Source organism: Ziziphus jujuba, chromosome 9 (assembly GCF_031755915.1).
Source record: "Ziziphus jujuba cultivar Dongzao chromosome 9, ASM3175591v1".
In the NCBI taxonomy this organism is placed as follows: Eukaryota; Viridiplantae; Streptophyta; class Magnoliopsida; order Rosales; family Rhamnaceae; genus Ziziphus; species Ziziphus jujuba.
In genome coordinates, this window is record NC_083387.1 from 6,829,778 (window position 1) to 6,851,861 (window position 22,084).

General features: G+C 32.7%; 3 protein-coding genes across 3 annotated transcripts; 1 reads left to right on the top strand and 2 right to left on the bottom strand.

The window, feature by feature from the left end:
* Nucleotides 1-1,323: 1,323 nt before the first annotated feature.
* On the bottom strand, nt 1,324-5,115 carry LOC107426579 (protein XRI1). The gene is made up of 9 exons (XM_016036800.4): nt 4,777-5,115; nt 3,755-3,813; nt 3,541-3,663; nt 3,280-3,419; nt 2,825-2,888; nt 2,639-2,741; nt 2,506-2,546; nt 2,323-2,406; nt 1,324-2,045 (listed from the first exon to the last, which is right to left on the bottom strand). The coding sequence occupies exons 1-9, from the start codon at nt 4,794-4,796 to the stop codon at nt 1,771-1,773; spliced, it is 909 nt and encodes a 302-aa protein (XP_015892286.1). The 5' UTR covers nt 4,797-5,115; the 3' UTR covers nt 1,324-1,770.
* Nucleotides 5,116-6,772: 1,657 nt separating this feature from the next.
* On the top strand, nt 6,773-10,082 carry LOC107426556 (ER lumen protein-retaining receptor). Its single transcript, XM_016036767.4, has 6 exons — nt 6,773-7,171; nt 7,601-7,866; nt 7,990-8,105; nt 8,794-8,867; nt 9,607-9,670; nt 9,757-10,082. Exons 1-6 carry the CDS (start codon nt 7,081-7,083, stop codon nt 9,791-9,793), a joined length of 648 nt encoding a protein of 215 aa, XP_015892253.1. The 5' UTR covers nt 6,773-7,080; the 3' UTR covers nt 9,794-10,082.
* A 760-nt stretch (nt 10,083-10,842) lies between these two features.
* Nucleotides 10,843-12,969, bottom strand: LOC107426642 (uncharacterized). Its single transcript, XM_060811467.1, has 3 exons — nt 12,612-12,969; nt 11,371-11,654; nt 10,843-11,237 (listed from the first exon to the last, which is right to left on the bottom strand). The coding sequence occupies exons 2-3, from the start codon at nt 11,633-11,635 to the stop codon at nt 11,032-11,034; spliced, it is 471 nt and encodes a 156-aa protein (XP_060667450.1). The 5' UTR covers nt 11,636-11,654; nt 12,612-12,969; the 3' UTR covers nt 10,843-11,031.
* Nucleotides 12,970-22,084: the final 9,115 nt, after the last annotated feature.

The window sequence follows — 22,084 nt, forward strand, 5'->3', positions numbered from 1 at the left end:
CTATCTTATAGACTATAGGCCTCTAGTTGCTTGTGTATCTTTCATAATTCTACATTGTAAAGGGCTTGAATTAAAAGGAAAACAAAAATTACATTGTGACAGTGATACTGAATTTTGTAACTATCTATTTTGGTTATTAACATAAAATTACTTACACGGTGAAATTTGGCTTTATCCATTTCAATGTCATATAAATCAGAAAAAAAAGTTATGCTTTTTTGTTTATTTTTAACTTAAAGAATCATTTCCTTGCTCGGTGAAATCTGGCATTATTCATTTCAATGTGATTGCTAGTAATAAGTGCCATAACCAACACATCGGATGGCTATCATTTTTTTTTTTTTTTTGGGGTAAATTGATCGAGGATGGCTATCATTGCTCAATTCTTTTACTCCATTTCTCATCTGTTTTTTTCTTTAGCGAGCATAAAGAAATGTCATTTTCTTCCACATCTTTTCCACCTTGGTGAGCGTCCAGTACTGTCGTTTTCAGAAAAAAAAATTACCTAAAGTACAAAGCATTTTTTTTGGTCTGTCTTGGTAATTGAAATTTCTAAGAAATTACTACCACTCAATTTCCTAATAACAAGAACAATCTTTTGTTTTGTCTTTTAGGGTAATCGAAGTTTCTAAGAAATTATCCTTCCCACCACTCAAATTCAGTCATTGGGCCACCCTTCAATCCTTAGGATATCAAGTGCTGAAATTCCGACTTGTACATGCTACATAGCCCCTAAGACAATCCAACACAAATAATTTGAAGGTATTTTAACTTAAAAATAAAATAAAAACCAAATTTTCATGAATGATTTTTCACTTGTAAGAGAACTTCCTCCGGATTTTGTTCTAAACTATGCTTGCAACAATATTGCCATTATCATTATTAGGTGGAAATTCGAACTCAAAATTTTGTTTTATAGTTATTTACGGTTTTAGAGGGAAGGTTGTAAAAGACCCTCCAAAAGGATAGTTTACAAGTTACATTTTTTTTTTTTTGTCCCCACTTGTTCTTGCTAATTTATTAGGGCCTCATTGCAACAAACACAGCCATTAGCTTTTTCAACCATCTAGGCATGGAAAGTGGAAACATGTGAACTTGATAAAAAAACACAGAATATCTTCTTTCCATGTTATTATTATCTTATGCTTATCCTTAAAGCATGCATAATCAAGCACGTTGGAACCTCCTTTTCTATTCCCAAAGTGAACACTTTGCAGGAATATCTCCGAGGTCTTTACAAGCATCAAGCATATTTTTCTAAAAAATCAAATTTGATTGCTCTAATTTCAATATGGGGTTCCGAGTTCAATAGAAAAATGCAAATTTGAAAAATGCAAATCTCAAAGTCATTATAAAGAGAGGTTTGGTACATGTCCAAAACTAGAGTTTCTTCAGATACATATTTTCATACACAAGATTTGACATTATGGAATTCGATGCAAAGCACTAATCAATGTTCTTTTGAAACCAGAATAAAATAGGATCTGATAGACATAGAGATCCTCAGTCTAGGACAGAGACTATGTATAAACAAACAACAGCTATTTGACACCTCAAACACAACCTGGAAACATAAAACACGTTGCTGTGATTTATGGTTTCCAAAATACAACTCAGAAAACAAAAGACAAAAGAAGAAAAATGCAGTATCAACTTCTATACTTGATTGCCCTAAGAATATTACAGGAAACACTCCACCACAGTAAATAGTGAGGTGAGGTAAAAGGGCCACAAAAAAGGAAGTTTAGAAGAACATTTTATCTACGCACTCTAGCCTTTGGTCCTCATAATTGTGATGCTGCCTTTTCCACCTTCAGTGTGAATCTTGGTTTTGCCAACAACAGGTTTCCCAGAAAAGGCAGAAGTTGGGTAAGAAGCAGCTGGATCTTCATTTTGCTTCGATTTTGAAGGTGGTGGAGTGCGGATCCTCTGGTTTATGTCCTTCAGAGTTACGTCTCCATGAATCCCACAGGGTTTAATGAAGGCAAACGGATAGGCCACAGAAGAAGCCAACTTAGCGGGAGTCCGAATGTAAGACTCCCTACCTATGCACACAAAAGAGAGAAATTGAAATAACTGTATTAAAAAAAGAAGAGTAAAATCAGAAGATCCAGGCAAACAGTTTTCCGACACTCGAAACCATTGTGTAGACCTCTACCTCAAAGATAGGAAAGAGTACTTCTCTAACTTTCATAACCCCTATGAAACTCAATGAGATGTTTGCCACAAAATTGTGCATAATTACTAGAAGTGAATTCACAGTAGGTATTTTGGGTACGGAAGAAGAAAAACAGCAAAGAAATGATAAGAACAGGGAAATACCTTTAAAAACAATGTTTTTGGGAGTACGAGCAATACGCTGCTGAGGCATGTTATTTTCATACTCAGGTGCAACTTCACAAAACTCTACATCAGCAAAGTATAAACTAAAAGTGACCCAGGAACTATAATAAGCAAAGAACAAAAAATAGTAAAAAATCCAATGGGAAAATGAATCTTATATACCTGAAACATCGATTTGCACATCTGATGCCCCAGAGAAATTCCTGAGTTTTGAGCAATAAAGCAGTTAGATAATTATGAATTATTGAACCATTATAAAAATAATAATAAAAAACAAGTGTCCAAAGAAGCATACAAGTCATCAGGGCTGCAATGCATCTCAGTATCATTGAAGTATCCAGCAATCCACTCGTCAGATGATTGATCCAGGATCTCATAACAAGATGCAGATGTATTTTCTGACACAAGATGTGAGATAGTTTCAAAACCCAGGTAAAACTGTGATTGTATATTTGTATCGGACCAGTGTTTAATGACAAACCTGGATACCCAGGGACCCAATGTGATACAGCAGGTAAAGCCTCCTCAAGTGAATCTTCTCTCTCCTATTCGATTAACAAAATACATAAGAAAATATATCCGTTGCATAGATAACATGCCGTAGGATATTGAAAGTCTGAAACTGCACATGACAATTGATAAAGTATGACACAAATGAGCTTAAGCAAACATGTATCACAAAAATCCCTAAAACTTAGAACTCTGTAGTGAGAAAACCTAAAACTATGGCAGACTACACTAAAATAAATGATAATCTACAGGTTTAACAAACATTGTATAATGGAATGACAATTCTTACCTAATTAAATCTGTATAAAAGCATAAGGAATAAAGAAATAAAATATATATTCTGCTTTCTCAGAGTTAAACTAAGAAAAAATGATATCAGTGTAATAATTGAGACAAAAATAAACACATGAGAAAGTAAGCACAAACATTTGATTTTAGAAATGAAGAAGACATCTCTTCACTGCAAAGGGGAGATTCCATAGCTTGAGTGTTAAATTGTAGCATCCTTCGCCTCTTTACTTGTGAATAGGGCTCCCTACATTCTTCTGATTCCTTGTTCAAATTATCTGCAATCCACTTTTCCATTTCATAAACAAAAATAGAAGCCACCATTTGTTGGATTACATGAATCAGAAAGTTATGAAGTACATTGTTGCCGGGGGGGGGGGGGGGGAACAACAAACCTACCATTATGTCCAACATGGTATGCCAAATCGCCACAAGCTTTAATTGGGGTTGTTTCATCATCAAGCATGTATGACATGTCTTCTTCATTCTGAGGCACCCCATTCCACATGCGTTTCGATATATCTGCTCATAAGAATAAGAACCAAACCACAAATCATTAACATCAAATTATTATTAATGCTGGAGCAATTAGACAAGCACACTGAAAACGTACCATGACTAGAATCCTTTTGGTCACCATACTCCTCCCTTTGCCAATCCCAATTCTCATTACTACCATTTAACACCACAAGAACAGGAAGCAAATAAGTATATGCAAACAAGTAAATGAAAAACAGAAAAAACTTCACTCTCCAGACAAGGCTTGGTATAAGCTCGAATAAATCCTATATCTCTGTTTTTTAAGCTGGTGAATTTTACGCAAAGTGAAATTGGAAGAAGTCAAAGACACAAAAAAAGACAAAAAAAGAAAAAGAAAAAATGACGAAGCTAAGAACTGATGAGGCAAAATGGAACATAATTAAGCAATATAATGACAAGTAAGCCGTAGCAGGTAGTTAGTTAACTAAAGAAAAGTAATGTACCATAAAAAAGAACATGAAAATAAAGAAGAACATTGGATCCACGGATCCAATTCTGATGTTCTTCTAAAGAGAAAAACATCGATGGAGAAGACGGTTACCACTGTAATCGGGATCTAGATGGTTAAAGAGAGTTATAATTTGATCCATATATTTAGGCAATTAGCTTTTATGCGATAACATTATCCAACGGATAAACAAAGAAAAAGCAAAAGAAAAGCACAAAAACAATGACCCACCAAGTAAATCAGAGAGCCCACAAATCCTAATCTCTAATTTCCTCTTCTCCATCAAACTTCCAAGTAAAAATGCAGAAACAGTATTAAGTAAAACCCATTTGTCAAAACCAGTATTCAGTCTCCAGAAAACAAAAGCAAAGAAAAAAAAAATGATAATAAATGATTATATCTAGCAACCAAACCCCGCGCCAAAAAAAAAAAAAAAAGGAAAATAATCTAGTAAACCCATTTTGAAACCCGCATTCAAGAACTGAAAGTTATTAAAATTTTAAAATCATTAAAAAAAAGAAGACCACAAACAAATATACAAAAGATTGAAAAAAAAAAAAAAACACTAAAAAGGAACATACATTTCCAAAATAAACCCAGTAACTAAAACCGATCATATAGAAGAAGAGAGAAAAAGAAGGATTTACTTCTTGTTATTGTAATCCATTTTCTGAAAAAAGAGAAACCGAGCCTTCCTTCCTCTCACAAATCGCAGTCTCTTTGTCCTCCCCACTACCTTGGAAACTAGCCGTTACTGAAATTCCGACTTGCTCTGTATATATATTTGCATTATTCACTGCTGTCTGTCTGTCTTTCTCTCTCTTCTCTCTGTCTCTGTCTCTCTCTCTCTCTCTCTCTCTCTTACCGATTGAGATGTGTGCTATCTGTGAAGACGAAGAAAGAGCGCCGACTCCTTCCAAACAATACACACACACTCTCTCTCTCTCTCTCTACTTTCTCTCTCTTTTTTTTTTTTATTTTTTTTTACCATATATATAAAATAAATTATATTTTACCAGTGATAAGTTTCATATTATCAAAGCCAGCAGGGAGGTCATGGAAATATGAGAGAGAGAGAGAGAGAGGGAAACGACCATGACAGAGCATGCTTTCTACTGAGAGGGACCCACCACACACCATCCCACCACTCATTTCCCAGTCGGTTACCACTTATACATTAGATTTTAATCATTTTAATTAAAATCATTTTTTTAATTTATAATCTTTCTTTGTTTGTTTGATTAGCATTTACTTTTTCATAATGTAACTTCCGATTTCCTACCATAATTAGCACGTAATAAAAAAATAATAAAATTTCTTATTTTGTTCTCGGCACGTGTGAACTGACAGCGCGTGATTTGACGTGTTCTTTGTTTGAAAGGCAGAGGAAAACCTCGTTGTCGTTTGGTATTGTTTTTGGCACGGGTGGGACCCATTTGAGGTAGTAGGAGCGTGTGGAAAAAAAAATAAAAATAAATAAGTGGTGGGTTTTATCAATTTAATTGGACACGTGAAATTACTTTTGTGTTTCTAGAGGAGGACGTGTCTGAAAATTTGGTTGGGATCGCTTTGGGCCGTATAAGGAGGAGGGTGAAAGTTTTTAATATGGGATGGCCCAATTGTGTGTTTCTCAATGTATTATTTTTCTTTTTTTCTTTTTTGTTTATATATATTAAATAAAAATAAGAATGTATGAAAGATTTTGACATTTAAGATATCTTTTTCTCTCAGTTTTGTGAATTTGAAGCAGCAGGAAAAATCAATTAATCATTTTTTAAAAATTCTTTGAGTAACAATTACGAAAATAATGTATGTTTTGAATTTCATTGGAAATTTTGATTTTTTAATAATTGTCTAGATTAAAATTTTATCTAGATTAAAATTTTATCTTTTTTGAAGGTAGAAGATTTGATTTGGAAGGTTATTATCTGATGAAAAGTATAATGTTTAATAAAATGGATAATTTATTAAGTTGAAATGGCTAAATTTTTAGTTATTGATGCAAAATCTGGAAATATATTATTTTTAGTAATTTATTCACTTATTTAAATGTACGTAGGTTTTTTGGAAAATAAAATGTATGTAGGTTAGTATAACAACTTCCATACTATAAACATAAAACTTTTATCTGCTTAGGAAATGATTTAGACCACAAAAATATCATTCAAGTCAAGGTTAAAAAAACAAAAAAAAGGGTCAAGGTATTATGTTTATTTATCAAAAACAAATTAAAAAAAGTAAAGTATAATATTTTTATAACAAAAATTTAAAAGAAAAAAAAAAACAAGTATCATGTCACCCAAAAAAAAAAAATGTTATTTCGCTTATTAGATTTTTAACAACGCATTTTATTTTGCTCAAAAAAGAAAACAACGCATTTTAGTGGAAAAGAAAAGTAATTTAAATTGCTGTCTTTTTTTTTTTTTTTTTTTTTTTCCCCTTAACATAGAGGTGAAAATTACTTCAACTGAAAAATAATAAACCATTAAAAAAAAAAAAAAAACACTTTTCATTGTGTTACCGTTCAGAGAAGACAGAGAGAAAAAAAGAAAACTTTTACTTTGAAATTGAAGTAAATAAAAAAGAAAGGAGGTTACTTTTATCTCTTCCTCCGAACGTGCATTGTGTCGTCTTCTCGCACCGAGATCTGTTGCCCATTTTTATTTATTTATTTATACAACCGTTGCAAAAATATGAAAACCGAAAAAACTTAAAAAGAGAGAGTAAAAAGAGGAAAGCCCACCGTCCACCAGCGAGCCAGCACTGTGAGAGCAAATTAGCAGTGAGCACCACCAATTACCGGTGAGCTTCTGTGTGTCTCTAATTTTGGCTGAATTTATTCGAAGGAGTTTATTCAGAACTTCAGAAGCTGATCAATTAGATCCGGAACATAACGAGTGGATCGACGGTTGCTGTTGATTTAAGGAGTAAATAGATCCAAATCTAAGAAGATGAATTTATTCAGATTGGCTGGGGACATGACCCACCTGGCCAGCGTCCTCGTCTTGCTACTCAAGATCCACACCATCAAATCTTGTGCTGGTACTTTCTCATATGGTCTACGAATCTTATATTTCACAATTTACACTTCCAATGGAAAATTTGGGAGCTACCCATTCCTTAAATTCCATTTCTGTTGATGGATTCTAGCTAAAGATATGAACTTTTTATTATTTTTTTATTTTTTATAATTTTATATGAATTGGAGGCCAAATTGCAATGTGGGTATTTCCTAATATTTCTGAAAAATCAACTTTTTATTATTTTTTTATTTTTTTATAATTTTATATGAATTGGAGGCCAAATTGCAATGTGGGTATTTCCTAATATTTCTGAAAAATCACTCCTTTGGGAACACAGGAACCTCATTACGTGTTCTGCTTTTGTTGTTGCTTAATTATCTTTTTAGTTCTAGACAACACATAGGGAAATAATCGTGTCATGGGGCTGACCTGCCCTTTTTCCATTTAGGTATTTCGTTGAAGACCCAAGAACTCTATGCCATTGTTTTTGCAACTCGCTACTTAGACATCTTTACAGATTTTATATCTTTGTACAATACTTTTATGAAATTGATATTCTTGGCAAGCTCGTTTTCAATTGTTTGGTACATGAGGAGCCACAAGATCGTTCGTAGGTCCTATGATAAAGAACATGACACTTTCCGCCATGTTTTCCTTGTACTGCCATGCCTTCTCTTGGCCCTGGTTATCAATGAGAAATTTACATTCAAGGAGGTATTTCGTACATTTTAAACATCACCCTCGTCTCTTCTTTATTTCTCTTGTAGAATTTTGTGCCAGAGAGTATCTCTTTCTCTTTAAATTTAACTTTCTTATATGCTTTACGATATGAATCAGGTTATGTGGACATTTTCTCTATACTTAGAAGCTGTTGCCATACTTCCTCAGCTTGTGTTGTTACAGAGGACCAAAAATATTGACAATTTGACTGGGCAATATGTGTTTCTTCTTGGGTATGTTCAAATCCTGATATATTATGTGTAAACCATGTACATCATCAGTGCTGGTTGATCAATTGATCTATACAATGTTTCTCTTTTTTTTTTTTTTTGGTTTTTTTTGTTTTTTTTTAACTCATAATACCGGCCACTCATGATTCATTTAAATCTTTTCATTGATAGATTTGAAGATAAATGCCTTGTCTAAGTACTTTAAAGTTAAAATTTGTATCTCTCTTTATGTACTTTTCTGATTGTTATAATATCAAATTTCAATTACTGTATTAACCATAAACTAATATTCTAAACTCTCAATAGTAAATGTAATTGGGCTTCTTGGAAAAACAGAGGAATATGCTCTAGCATGTTATGTGAAAACTGTTTCCTGCGTACACAAATTTCAACATGCATAGCTTGAGAAATGTGTAGATTATAAGGACTACTAGAAATAAGTATATCACAAGTCCATACATAGAATAGCAAGTCACTCTCCTAAATATAGATTGGAGAACACTGTTTATTTCTGGTAGTATTCATTAGCATCCAATTATGTTTCCAATGCTTTAACGTATATACTTATGTTGATGCTTGTGTGTTAATGGTCCTATTTGATTTGCTTGTTTCTTTATTTTCATGTTTCTCCTTACAGCTTAGAAGCTCATGAAAGATACATTTATATAATTTTCTGGTTATGTTGATGCAGTGCATACCGAGCATTATACATTATCAACTGGATTTACCGCTACTTCACTGAGCCACATTTTGTTCATTGGATAAGTATGACTCTAGCTCTGTCATGATTGTTTATCTCCTGCATGTATACTTTGTCTTTTTTTCATATATACCTATGCATCCGTACCCATACCACACATCTTCTGCTTTATATAAAATAATTACACATCATGATGAATAATCATGGATTAATTTCACATTTAAATTTTTACCTAAAATGTTTGAGAGGATATAAAATTATCTTTCTGAAACAGAGTTCCTGTTAGAACGTACAGTGTAACCAATATATAATAATCTGCGATTCATGTTTTTTCATGTAGCAAGTGCGTCCAAATTGTGTTCTCCTTGGTTAGCATCTTAAATATGAACATTAAACTTGAACCTAATATTTTGTAAGTATTAATACAATCATCTATTAGCTTTTTGGTTTTCAATTATTTTTTTGTTTTGAAATGGAGGCATGAGCATTTTAGCCTAATATCATTAGCTCAAGTCTTTGGACATGTGAGATCCTAAGACCCCTTTAAAGATCCAGTTTCTGAGAGGTAAAGATTCTATTTTGCTATAAATTCTAAGGAAACTATATCCCTTATTGCATGATCTTTAGATTGACTCAGTTCTTTTACCTCGATCCTTACTTGGTCTGGCTTTCACTAAAACTAGTGGGGTGGCAGTCGTATATTTTTGTCAGATTGTTGTTTCTTATCTGATTCAGATGGCTTATTGCTTTCTTGCATAAAAAGCTATATTGATGTTGTTCATTTCTTGGCTTTGGCTGCTGCAGCTTGGATTTCTGGACTTGTTCAAACATTGCTTTATGGCGACTTTTTCTATTACTATTTCCTCAGGTGAGATAATCCTAGTTTTCCACAATATACAGGATTTATATAATCTACATTCTCTCCTTTACATATATTTTACTCATTTTTTGCAGCTGGAAAAACAACAAAAAGCTTCAGTTGCCTGGTTGAGTTCAACTTAGGGTAGTCGTGCATGGCTAAGGAAATGCGGAGGATGAATTCCATATAACACAAGGGATACGTCTATTTTTGGACTGACTACAGCAGCACGGGCTGTGTTATTTATCGTATATCGTTTTGTTCTCATCCCCTCTTTTTGCCTGTTTCACATACTTTCCCTAAGCAACAACTGCTATCAGCTAATTAGGTGTGTATACAACCCAAAATGTGAAATTGTCGACTCATGGAATTTTCAATAACAATTATTATATGCCATTGTGTTGAATATTCTTAACCTCAACACTTGAATACGTGCAAAACATTTGATTAACCACGAAAGGCACGTTGCTCTTTCCCTCGTGAGCTGTCGGAAAAAGTGAGATGAAACTTACTAGTGCTTTTACATTGCAAAACATTTGTTTATTTTTTCTCCTCTTCTATTCTGACTCCTAAAGGACTGTTGTTTATAATGGACAAATATTAGTACTTTTCCATCACCAGGTTATGATTCAAAATTAAGTTGGATTAGAAAAAAATTATTTATTCGGATGCTACAAAGGTAATGAACATATGTTTCATATATAGAATGTTGCCCACGCAAACACAAAATAAATCCTAAGAAGAATGCAAGGAAACCCATTCACCAACACATTATATCCGTGAACAATAGCAACCAAATGTATGAGCAGAATAGAGCATCATCATGATCATCCATACATAATAACCCGTCTTTATGTTTCCCATTTAAATTACACTCGACCACCAAAAAACTCAGGACAAATTTTAGAAGTATCCAACAGATTATTTTTTAAAAATTTTATTTACAGTAACATTTTCAATATGTAAAGTGTTTTCAAATATGATCTCTACAATACATCACTTCATAAAACATTCCTCTAAATGCTATTCTGAATATTGGACAAAAGTAGAAAAAGTTATGGCAAGGTATGTATAGCTCATATATAATCTATGTAAAATGAGCAAATCTACATATTTTGGAGAGAAACACATCTTCTTTTGAGCTTATATTAATGAATTTTCTTGGAAAAAAAGACCAAAAATTAAAGAAATTTGATACCACGTACATTTAAAAGAAAGAAAATTGTTTCAAGTAAGACGAAATATAAATATACAAATATATATATATATATATATGTATATATATATGTAGCTTTCGTGGGTAACCTCGGTGATCCTTAATCTAAAGATCTATCTAGCTGAGACAAAAACTTTTCGGAATCTTGGACCCTCTACGGTTCATCAATAACTTCCTGAATACTAAGGGAACTCCCATCAAATACCTTGCTTGTCTTCCTCTCATTATGGCAGGCAACCACATTCTGATCAACGTCGATCTTTTCACAACTATCCAAATTTCGTTTCTTCTTCATATTCCAGGGGAGTTTCCCAGCAATATTTTTCACCTTTGCGACAAACATGTCCATTTTCGTTTGGCCTGTATGTACGAAACAAAGATTAACTGAGTACTTCAAACAATGTAGTATGCAAGCAAGCACAGCATATAATCTACATGCATATATATATATATATATATATATCCAGCTAGCTAGCTAGGTACGTATGGTTACCTGTATGAACGTCGTCAGAAGCATGAACTGTTTTTGCACCAGCCGAGTTGCAACCCGAGAAATCAGCCTTCTTCTTGAGATGGAGCGCGTTTAACATCTTTTCCTTTTCTACATTTAGACACCTTTTAACCCCTAACATTTGCCTACCCATAAAGGAACCGCCGTCCAACCCATTTCTCCCACCAGTATTACGAACTGGTGCCTCTGGGAACATAGGCAAATGGGAATCATATTGTGATCCCTCCTCTTGAAACAAATTTTCCATGAGCCAATTGCCTGTTAGACTGAAACCAAATGGTTAAAGTCGAACCACATTAGTATCATGGACATGATAGATGAGCTAAACATCAAAGAATTAATAGAAACAGCCATGTCCTGCCGAAGTACAAGAACACATTACAAGAGGATATATAACTATATATATATATATGTGTTTATCAGTATCGTACGAAACAGTCAATAATTAAGAGAGAGTTAGAGAGATAGAGAGAGAGCCTAATCCGAAAACCAACAAAAAGCTTTAGGCCAAAATAATCTCAATCAATCGAAAACTACAATTTTCAAAATTCTAATAAAGAATAGGAGACAATCAAACACAGGAATTACTGAATCACAAGAAAATCACTCACAACAGCATCGATGGTAAACATCAAAGAAATGATAGAAACTGGCATGTCCTGCCGAAGTACAAGAACACGTGACAAGAGGATATATAACTATATATATATATATAAGTGTGTTTCTCAGTATCGTACGAAACAGTCAATAATTAAGAGAGAGTTAGAGAGATAGAGAGAGAGCTTAATCCGAAAACCAACAAAAAGCTTTAGGCTTAAATAATCTCAATCAATCGAAAACTACAATTTTCAAAATTCTAATAAAGAATAGGAGACAATCAAACACAGGAATTACTGAATCACAAGAAAATCACTCACAACAGCATCGATGGTAAACATCAAAGAAATGATAGAAACTGGCATGTCCTGCCGAAGTACAAGAACACATGACAAGAGGATATATAACTATATATATATATATAAGTGTGTTTCTCAGTATCGTACGAAACAGTCAATAATTAAGAGAGAGTTAGAGAGATAGAGAGAGAGCTTAATCCGAAAACCAACAAAAAGCTTTAGGCTTAAATAATCTCAATCAATCGAAAACTACAATTTTCAAAATTCTAATAAAGAATAGGAGACAATCAAACACAGGAATTACTGAATCACAAGAAAATCACTCACAACAGCCTCGATGGTAAGCTTGGTTCTGGGTTCTCCCTCTTTTAATTTTTCTCCTTTCTTCCTTGTTTCTTCTTTACTCTCGCCCACTTTCGCCCTTTTCCAATGGTTTAACAGTTTCCTTATGATACCCATACCCACCATTCCCTTATTTGCACGGTAATTCCAAAGACGATGAACTTCGTAATCTCCGCCTCTTTGTGGTTTTCTTGGTTTTCTCGCTTATTCCAATCTGTAGATCAACCACTACGTTTTCAATTTGGGATGTCGCCAAGCGGCTGTCTTATAATATTATTATTATATTCCCTCCGTAGTCTTCAATCTTACATTTCTTTGAGGCTCATACTCTTTCCCCTGCTTATATGATTTTATCATTTAAAGTATTACTTCTTTTATATATTTTTTTTATATTTATATGAAATGTTAAAAAATTTTAAAAACTTATATATTTATCCACATATAAATATTAAGATGTATTTTACATACACATACAATGTACAATATATATTTTTTGGTAAAAAAATATACAATATATATATATATTATAAAAACGATATTGATATATAAGAACTATATATATATATATATATATATAGAATAAGTTTCTTACAAAAAAAAAAAAATATATATATATATATATATTCTAAAAACGATATTGACATATATATATATATATATATCTAGAATAAGTTTCTCACAGAAATTAGCCACACAGATAAAGTCGGTGTGTCTAGTGTCTTATAGCAAAACCGACTTTATCCAACCGTATGTATGTGAAGTTGTAGTGTAATGAAGCTATGCCAATAAATAAATAAATAAATAAACAACCTTGTAAGCCATCCAAGCTATTGAGTGCATTAGTAAAAGCATTTCTTCTTCCAATTACCCACAGGCTCTCCCTCTTCCTTTCTCAAATAACTTCATTTAATTAGCTTCCTCCACAACTATCAAATACCCAAGCCACCAAATCATCCATATTTTCAAATAGCTTCCACATTTACCCAACAAATTTGACATCGAGCAAGATTTTAACCTTTTTAAAAAATATTTATGGCAATCAATAACCAGTCAATCTTTATTTGTTTTCAAATTTAGTTTCCCTCTTTGTTGATGAGAGTTGTGAATTCTGAAGTGTTTAAATGAATATATATATTTTTTATCTCATAAGATTTGTGACATGTGATTGAAGAATATTATAATGCGTCTGTAAGTCCATAGCAACTGCAATCATAAATCGAGGCAGTGAGAAAATAGTACAAGAAAAACATTTAAAAAGATGCTTGAGCATTGCTTCTCATTCACCAAGGGATATGTAAATGTCAGGACCCGTCCAAAATTCCTCATCGGAACCCTAGATAAGCTCTGATTCCAGGAAAACCCTACCGGACTCTCCAACGGAAAATCCGGCAGAACCTCCTCTAAGGGTTGGACTTACCACAAATTTTCTGCACTGAAAACACACTTCTATATTCATCCCCTTATTCCTCTCACAATACTACAAATTGATTTCACAATTTTACAGTACTTCGCAGGAATAACAGTAATCTAGTGCATAAATAATACATAAGTGTCTAGAATAGTATACAGAGTTTCATGAAGTACTATTAAGCATAGAATACAACAAAGATGAAAGAAATATTACAATTGAAATAAATGAATAAAAAAATACTTTTCGAACTACGATAGCGGCGGAGATTTGGTTCGCTCCGGAAGAACGTCTACCACCCCTTGCACCTAAGGGAACAAAATTTAAAAACGTGAGATGCTAATCATCTCAATGAGTGACCCTATCTACTGAACACTTTTAATATTAATTATATAACAAATAAGAAAATTTAATTTAATACCAACAATTAAATAGATAAATAAATAATAATAATCGAAAGTAATAATTTCTCTCAAAACTCTCACTATTCACTCCGTTGGAAATGTTCCATTTTTAAAACATTTTTACAAAATTCGATATTCGTATTCCCCGAAAACTAAGGGATCAAACAACTTAATAAATAATAAATAAATAAATACCACAAATATAATTAAAATGTAAATAAATATAATAAATAATTTTTGAACACTTTGGGGTTTGAAATTTCTATGCGAAAATTTATACTTAACGCACCACATCATATATCAGTGATGCCCTCCGATACCCAGCATCCCGAGCATCGATTGGCGGGAGGTTAAAGAGAGAAACTTGCAAACGGACTTCGGCGTCCCGACAGTACCACTGCTGAAACAGTCATCTCGTCCAAGGAGAGGGGCGGCTGTGGCCAATATCAAACTTGCCTGCCCACGGTCCAATGGCAACTCACGGGAGACATAATAACTTGCGCGCTAACCACATATACACCGGAACACCAATACTGTATGAGTGCGTCTAAAATAATTATTAAATTAATTATAACCGTACCGATTTTCCAAAATCACCGTGGGAAATATACCAGTTTTCAAATTTACCATCCCACATATTTTCCTTTAACATACCCAGTACGAAACCATCAATAACAAATAAAAATAATTTTTTCTCGTAACACGAGGTCCAACAAATAATATTCCACGGGCATAATTATAAAATTTTAAACCACCAATTTAAACAAACAATTTCCTTAAAATATTTAAACCAATTATGCCCAAATATGATATTAAAACCACATACGATTTATTACTGAAAATACCTTGCTCATGCGTAATAAATAAAATTAAATCATAATAAAATAATAATTAAATTGCACCACATGAGCATAATTTCAAATATCAATTAAACACCAATTAAATATAATTAATTGCCCCAAAATATTTTTAAAGGTGGGTCACTCACCTTAAGCGCGTATATCAGCTAAGATCCTCCGCAGGATCAACTCCACTACCCACACACGCACCTAAAACATCCACAGTACACCAACCAAATATATTAATATTTTAATTGGATAACTCCCAAATGGGTACCCGGGGAGTGAACACAAACTACAACTAAAAATTACGAATAATATACCGAATCAAAACTTGAGTGACGAGGATCATGGATCTGGTCTTACTTCCCGGAGATCGGACCCAAGGTGGCCGGAAACTCACCGGAAAGCTTTCGGAATTCAACTCCTCGATTCTCCCAAACCGTCGCAAATTGGAGTAAAAGGACGCCGGATTTGGATTCAGGAGGTTGGAATTAGTAGAGAGGGACCGGCGGTGCAACTGGGTACTCGCCGGAACAGTAATTCCCGGCGAGCCGTCGCGGTCACCGGCAACCATCGCCAGCGGCGGCGTGTCTGATGGCCGATGGCTGAGATTTTTGGGGGTTTTGTAGATCGAGGGGAGAGGGTTCTAGCGGGACCCGCGGTGAGGCAAATGGAGGCCGGACGGCGAAGTGATCGGGGTTTGAAGGTTTTCAGCGCCTCGCCAGAAAATACTCCGATCCCGGCGCGTCGGAGGTCCGGTGGCCGTGAAATTTGGTGGGTAGGCCGGAATTCCCACGAATGAGAGACTGGTCAGGCGCGTGTGGCTTGAAAGTGGCCAGAAACGGGTCAAACGGCGGTGGAGGGGAAAAATCGCCGTCGAGCTTCGCCGGCTCCATCTGGGCGCATCCGGCGACCGGTGATCATGAAATTTCGGGATTCGGCCAGAAATGGAGAGGCGATCCCGTCTGGCCGGCGCGTGTAGCAAGAATCGGCCGGAAAATTTGACAATTTCGGCGGCCGGTCGTTTCTCTCTCTCCCTCTCTCTTTCTCTCTCCTCCCTGTCGTTTTTGCCAAGTAAAAGCCACCGTGGGTGATACTGTTCACCCACGTGGACCAATCAGGTGACAACACGTGGCGTTACTGTGCACTTAAGCCAGATATAATAAAATATTACGGTATCCGGTGAACTTCACACGTCCATAACTTTTTAACCAGATGTCCAATTTAAGCGTGCCGCTAGTCTATGAACTCGTATCAACGAGTACTTTACAACTATACAAAAGTCAAAACAAAATTATAAAATGATAAAAAGTCAACTCCCGGCACCTTTTGGACAGTTTGCACCTCGACTTGTTTTGCCCATAACTTTCAAACCGTAGCTCCGTTTTCGACGTGCTACTAGTCTACGAACTCGGGGCATCATGCACTTCGCCACGGTACCATGGTCAACTAGAAATTTCAACTGGAACAAAAAGTCAACTTTTGACCCACTCGGTCAACGGTCAACCTCGGTCAACGTGCATGAATTCCAGGTCGGGGTGGTACATAAAAGTATTTTTTTTTCTATAATATCAAATGCAATAAAATTTAAAGCTGCATGAGAAATTCTGAAACAACAATTAAGAGGTAATGAAAAGATAATTTCCATTAAATTTGAAATTCTTTGGAGAGATTTTGATAATTAAGTAATAAAGGATAGAGAAACTCTTCCAGAATTTTTTTCTAGAATTTTTGCAATTATTAATCAAATTAGAAGTTATGGAGATATTATTGCTAATACAAAACTATAAAAAATTATTAATATGTTTACCTGCAAAATTTGAGCATGTTGTTACAGTCATAGAAGAATTCAAAGATTTGAAAATTTACAATTTGGATAAATTATTTGGCTCCCTCGAAGGGCATGAAAAAAGAGTAGGCATGGTTTCTAATCAATATGTGAAGGTTGCAATTGAAATCTAATTGCAATAACTTAGAAAAGAATTCTGCAATTTCAATGAGCAGCATAAAAAAACAAGGATTTTCCTTCAAAAAAGGACGTGGTAGTCAAGGCTGAGGCCGAGGAGGAGGAAATAATTATGAGCAAAGAACAATCGTGCGTAATTTTAAATCTTACTACATTATTTGCAAAAAACTTGGCATGAGTTAAAAGATTGTTGTTTTAAATGCACAAAATGCAAAATTTCTAATAATTTAAAAAGAGATTATTGATACAAAGATGTGCAAGAAAGGAGTAAAGTTAATTATTCTGAAAAATATTGAAAAAAGTTAAATATTTTATTCATGCATGTCTTTTAAAAAAGAATAAAAACATATTTGAAATTTGGATAGTGGATGGCGTAGTCATATGATAGTGATCCACAATTCTTTGTGAAGATGGATAAAAAATTTTCATCCATAATAAAGCCTGGAGATGGAAAATTGCATGAAGAAAAAAAACATAGTAAATTTCAAAAGAGGTAACTCTAAACTCATCTATAATGTACTTTATATTTTGGTTTAACATCAAATCTCTTAAGTGTTGGTCAATAACTTCAAAAAAATTATTTTGTAAATTTTGATGGAGATGAAAACACAATTATTGATGAAAATAAAAACATCATAATGGCAAAAATAAAAATAAATCAAAATAATATTTTTCCTCTTATTATGCCACATGATAAAAAATTTGCTTTTCAAAGTTAAAAAATGGATGAGTCATATTTATGGTATTTAATATATGGGCATCTAAATTGTAATGGCTTGAAATTATTAAAAATAAATAAATATGGTTTTAGGCTTACCTTCTATTACCTATATAAATAAAGTTTTTTAGGGATGCTTATGTCGAAAAATACATAGATTATTATTTCCAAAAATGCTTGGAAAGTAAAAGTACCATTAGAGTTGGTACATCCTGATATTTTTGGACCAACTCAAGCTCCATCTTTGAATGAAAAAAGGTATTATTGTCTTCTTTTTTTTGATGACTATACCCAAATCATATCGGTATATTTTTTTAAAGAAAAATCAGAAGCTTTTCTGGTCTTTCAACAATTCAAGGAACTCATAGAAAAATAAGTTGGGAAGCCATTGAAGACACTCCAATAGACTGTGGTGGAGAATTCATTTCTATATTGTTTATGAAGTACTGCAAGAAGAATGAAATTCAGAGACAGCTCACTATACGGTACATTATAAATTAAAATAGTGTAGCAGAGTGTAAAAATAGGACAACTGTAGAAATGGCCAAAAGCATGCCAAAGAAAAAGACATTCCAAATGACTACAGAGCAAAAGCAATTAAAAGCGCAATCTACATCTTGAACAGAACTCCAACAAAAATTTAAAAGTGTGATGATGAAATAATATGAGATGATATATCTTGGCTTGATGAGATATTTTCTTGGCATCCAAGTTCAATAAGCAAAAGGAGAAGTATTTTATTCAAGAAAAATATTTAAATGATCTTCTTAAACAGTTTCACATGGGCAACTGCAAACCAGTGCCTACACCAATGACAGTAAGTGAGAAGTTGCGAAAGGATGATTGCGTAGAGAAAGTTTATGGAAAAATCTACAGAGGCCTAGCTGGATGCCTAATTTATCCAACAAATAGTAGGCCATATATTGTCTTTGCTATAAGTTTTGTTTCCAGGTTCATCCATAAGCCAAGTAAAAAACACTACACTACAGCAAAGAGAATCCGTTGCTATCTAGAAGGTAATAGAAATCTCAAAAAATGCAAACAACAAGCTTGTTGGATATATAGACAGTGATTGGGTAAGATTGATAGATGACTGAAAAAGTACCTCAGGATATTTATTCTGCTTAGGTACAAAACTAATTTTCTAGTCATCAAAAAAGCAAAGGACAGTAGCATTATTTTCAGTAGAAGCAGAATATATATCAACTACAGATGTAACTTGTGAAGAGTATGGCTCAGAAGAATTTTATCAGATATAAAACATGAAAAAACTGTTCCAACAATCATTAAATGCGATAATATATTAGTAATAGTAGTGACAAAAAATCTAGTAATCCATAATAAAACAAAGTACCTAATATCACTTCATCAGATATTTGGTCGAAAAAGAAAAAATCCAACTTCAATTCGTCAGTGGACATTTTTACAAAGCAGATGACAACAAACAAGCTTAAAGACTTCAAACATTACAAATTAAGAAGGGGTATTATAGATAATTAATTTGTAATTTTTTTGAATAAAATATTAAAAAATCTTATTGCAGGTGGGAATCTCCAAACATTTAAAGAAAGTGTTGGAAAATTGAAGTCCTACAATTATCTAGAACTTCTTGAAAGTACTTCAGTGGCTGTAAATGATTTAAGAAAAAAGTATTAGACAGACAAAACAGAGCTTTTTATATATTTTTTTTTCATATATAGATAACAGGCGACGCATAACTTACCTTGTGCGTAGCCTGATATCTTAATTTTTTTAATTTTGGTTACATTTTTTCTTCTTTTTATCAATCTAGTTTCATTTCAACAACAAATAACCTCTAAAATTATTAGAAAGACAAAACAGATCCTTTTTTTTTTTTTTAATTTATAGATAATAGGCGACGCATAAATTACCTTGTGCGTCGCCTGTTTATTATTATTTTTTTAAGTTTTTTGTTCTTTTTATCAATCTAGTTTCATTTCAACAACAAATACCCTCTAAAAATATCAGAGAGACAAAACTGAGCTCTTTTTTTAAGTTTTTTTTTTTTTTCATAAATAGACAACAGGCGAAGCATAATTTCAATTGTGCGTCGCCTATTATCCTTTTTTTTTTTTTAAAAAAATTTTTTGGGTTAGGTATTTTGTTCTTTTTATCAATCTAGTTTCATTTCAACAACAAATAACCTCAAAAAATATTAGAGAGAAAAATTAAGCTTTTTTTATTTTTATTTTTTCAAATATAGATAACAGGCGACGCATAAATTACCTTGTGTGTCGCCTGTTATATATATATATATATATATATATATATATATATATATTTTGTTAGCATTTTTGTTCTTTTCATCAATCTAGTTACATTTCAACAACAAATAACCTCTACCAATATTAAAGAGACAAAACTGAGCTGTTTTTTAAATTCTGTTTTTTCATATATAAATAACAGGCGACGCATAACATGCTTTATGCGTCGCCTGATATCATTTTTTTTGTTTGGGTTAGCTTTTTTATTTTTTTATCAATCTAGTTTCATTTCAACAACAAATAACCTCTAAAAATATTAGAAAGAGAAAAATGAGCTGTTTTCTTGAATTTTTTTTTCATATATAAATAACAGGCGACGCATAACATACCTTGTGTGTTGCCTGTTATCAAATTTTTTTTTTGTTAGCTTTTTTATTCTTTTTATCAGTCTAGTTTCCTTTCAACAACTAATAACCTCTAAAAATATTAGAGAGACAAAACTGAGCTATTTTTGAAGTTATTTTTTTTTCATATATAGATAACAGGCGACCCATAACTTACCTTTTACGTCGCCTGTTATCTTTTGTTTTTATTATTTATGTTTTTTTGTTTTTTTTTGTTTTAGGTTTTTTATTCTTTTTATCAATCTAGTTTCATTTCAACAACAAATAACCTCTACCAATATTAGAGAGACAAAACTAAGCTGTTTTTTTAAATTCGTTTTTGTTCATATATAAATAACAGGCGACGCATAACATACCTTATGCGTCGCCTGATATCATTTTTTTTTTGTTAGCATTTTTGTTCTTTTCATCAATCTGGTTTCATTTCAACAACAAATAACCTCTACCAATATTAGAGAGATAAAACTGAGCTGTTTTTTTAAATTCTTCTTTTTCCATATATAAATAACAGGTGACGCATAACATGCTTTATGCGTCGCTTGATATCATTTTTATTTATTTATTTTGGGTTAGCTTTTTTATTTTTTTATCAATCTATTTTCATTTCAACAACAAATAACCTCTAAAAATATTAGAAGGACAAAAATGAGCTGTTTTCTTGAATTTTTTTTTCATATATAAATAACAGGCGACGTATAACATACCTTGTGCATCGCCTGTTATCAAATTTGTTTTTTTGGTTAGCTTTTTTGTTCTTTTTATCAGTCTAGTTTTCTTTCAACAACAAATAATCTCTAAAAATATTAGAGAGACAAAACTGAGCTGTTTTTGAAGTTATTTTTTTTTCATATATAGGTAACAGGGGACCTATAACTTACCTTTTACATCACCTGTTATCTTTTGCTTTTCATTATTTATGTTTTTCTTTTTGTTTTAGGTTTTCTTTTTTGTATTCTTTTTATCAATCTAGTTTCATTTCAACAACAAATAACGTCTACCAATATTAGAGAGACAAAACTGAGCTGTTTTTTAAAATTCATTTTTTTTTGTTACCTTTTTTGTTCTTTTCATCAATATAGTTTCATTTCAAAAATAAATAACCTATAAAAATATTAGAGAGACAAAACTGAGCTGTTTTTAAAATTTTTTTTTTCATCTATAGATTACAGGTGACGCATAACATACCTTGTACGTCGCTTGTTATCAAATTTTTTTTTTTTTGGTTAGCTTTTTTGTTCTTTTTATCAATTTAGTTTCATTTCAACAACAAATACCATCAAAAAATATTAGAGAGACAAAACTGAGCTGTGTTTTTAAATTTTTTTTTTCATATATAGATAACAGGTGACGCATAACTTACCTTTTACGTCACCTATTATCTTTTTTTTATTATTTATGTTTTTTTTTTTTGGGTTAGGTTTTTTGTTCTTTTTATCAATCTAGTTTCATTTAAACAATAAATAACCTCCAAAAATATTAGTGAGACAAACT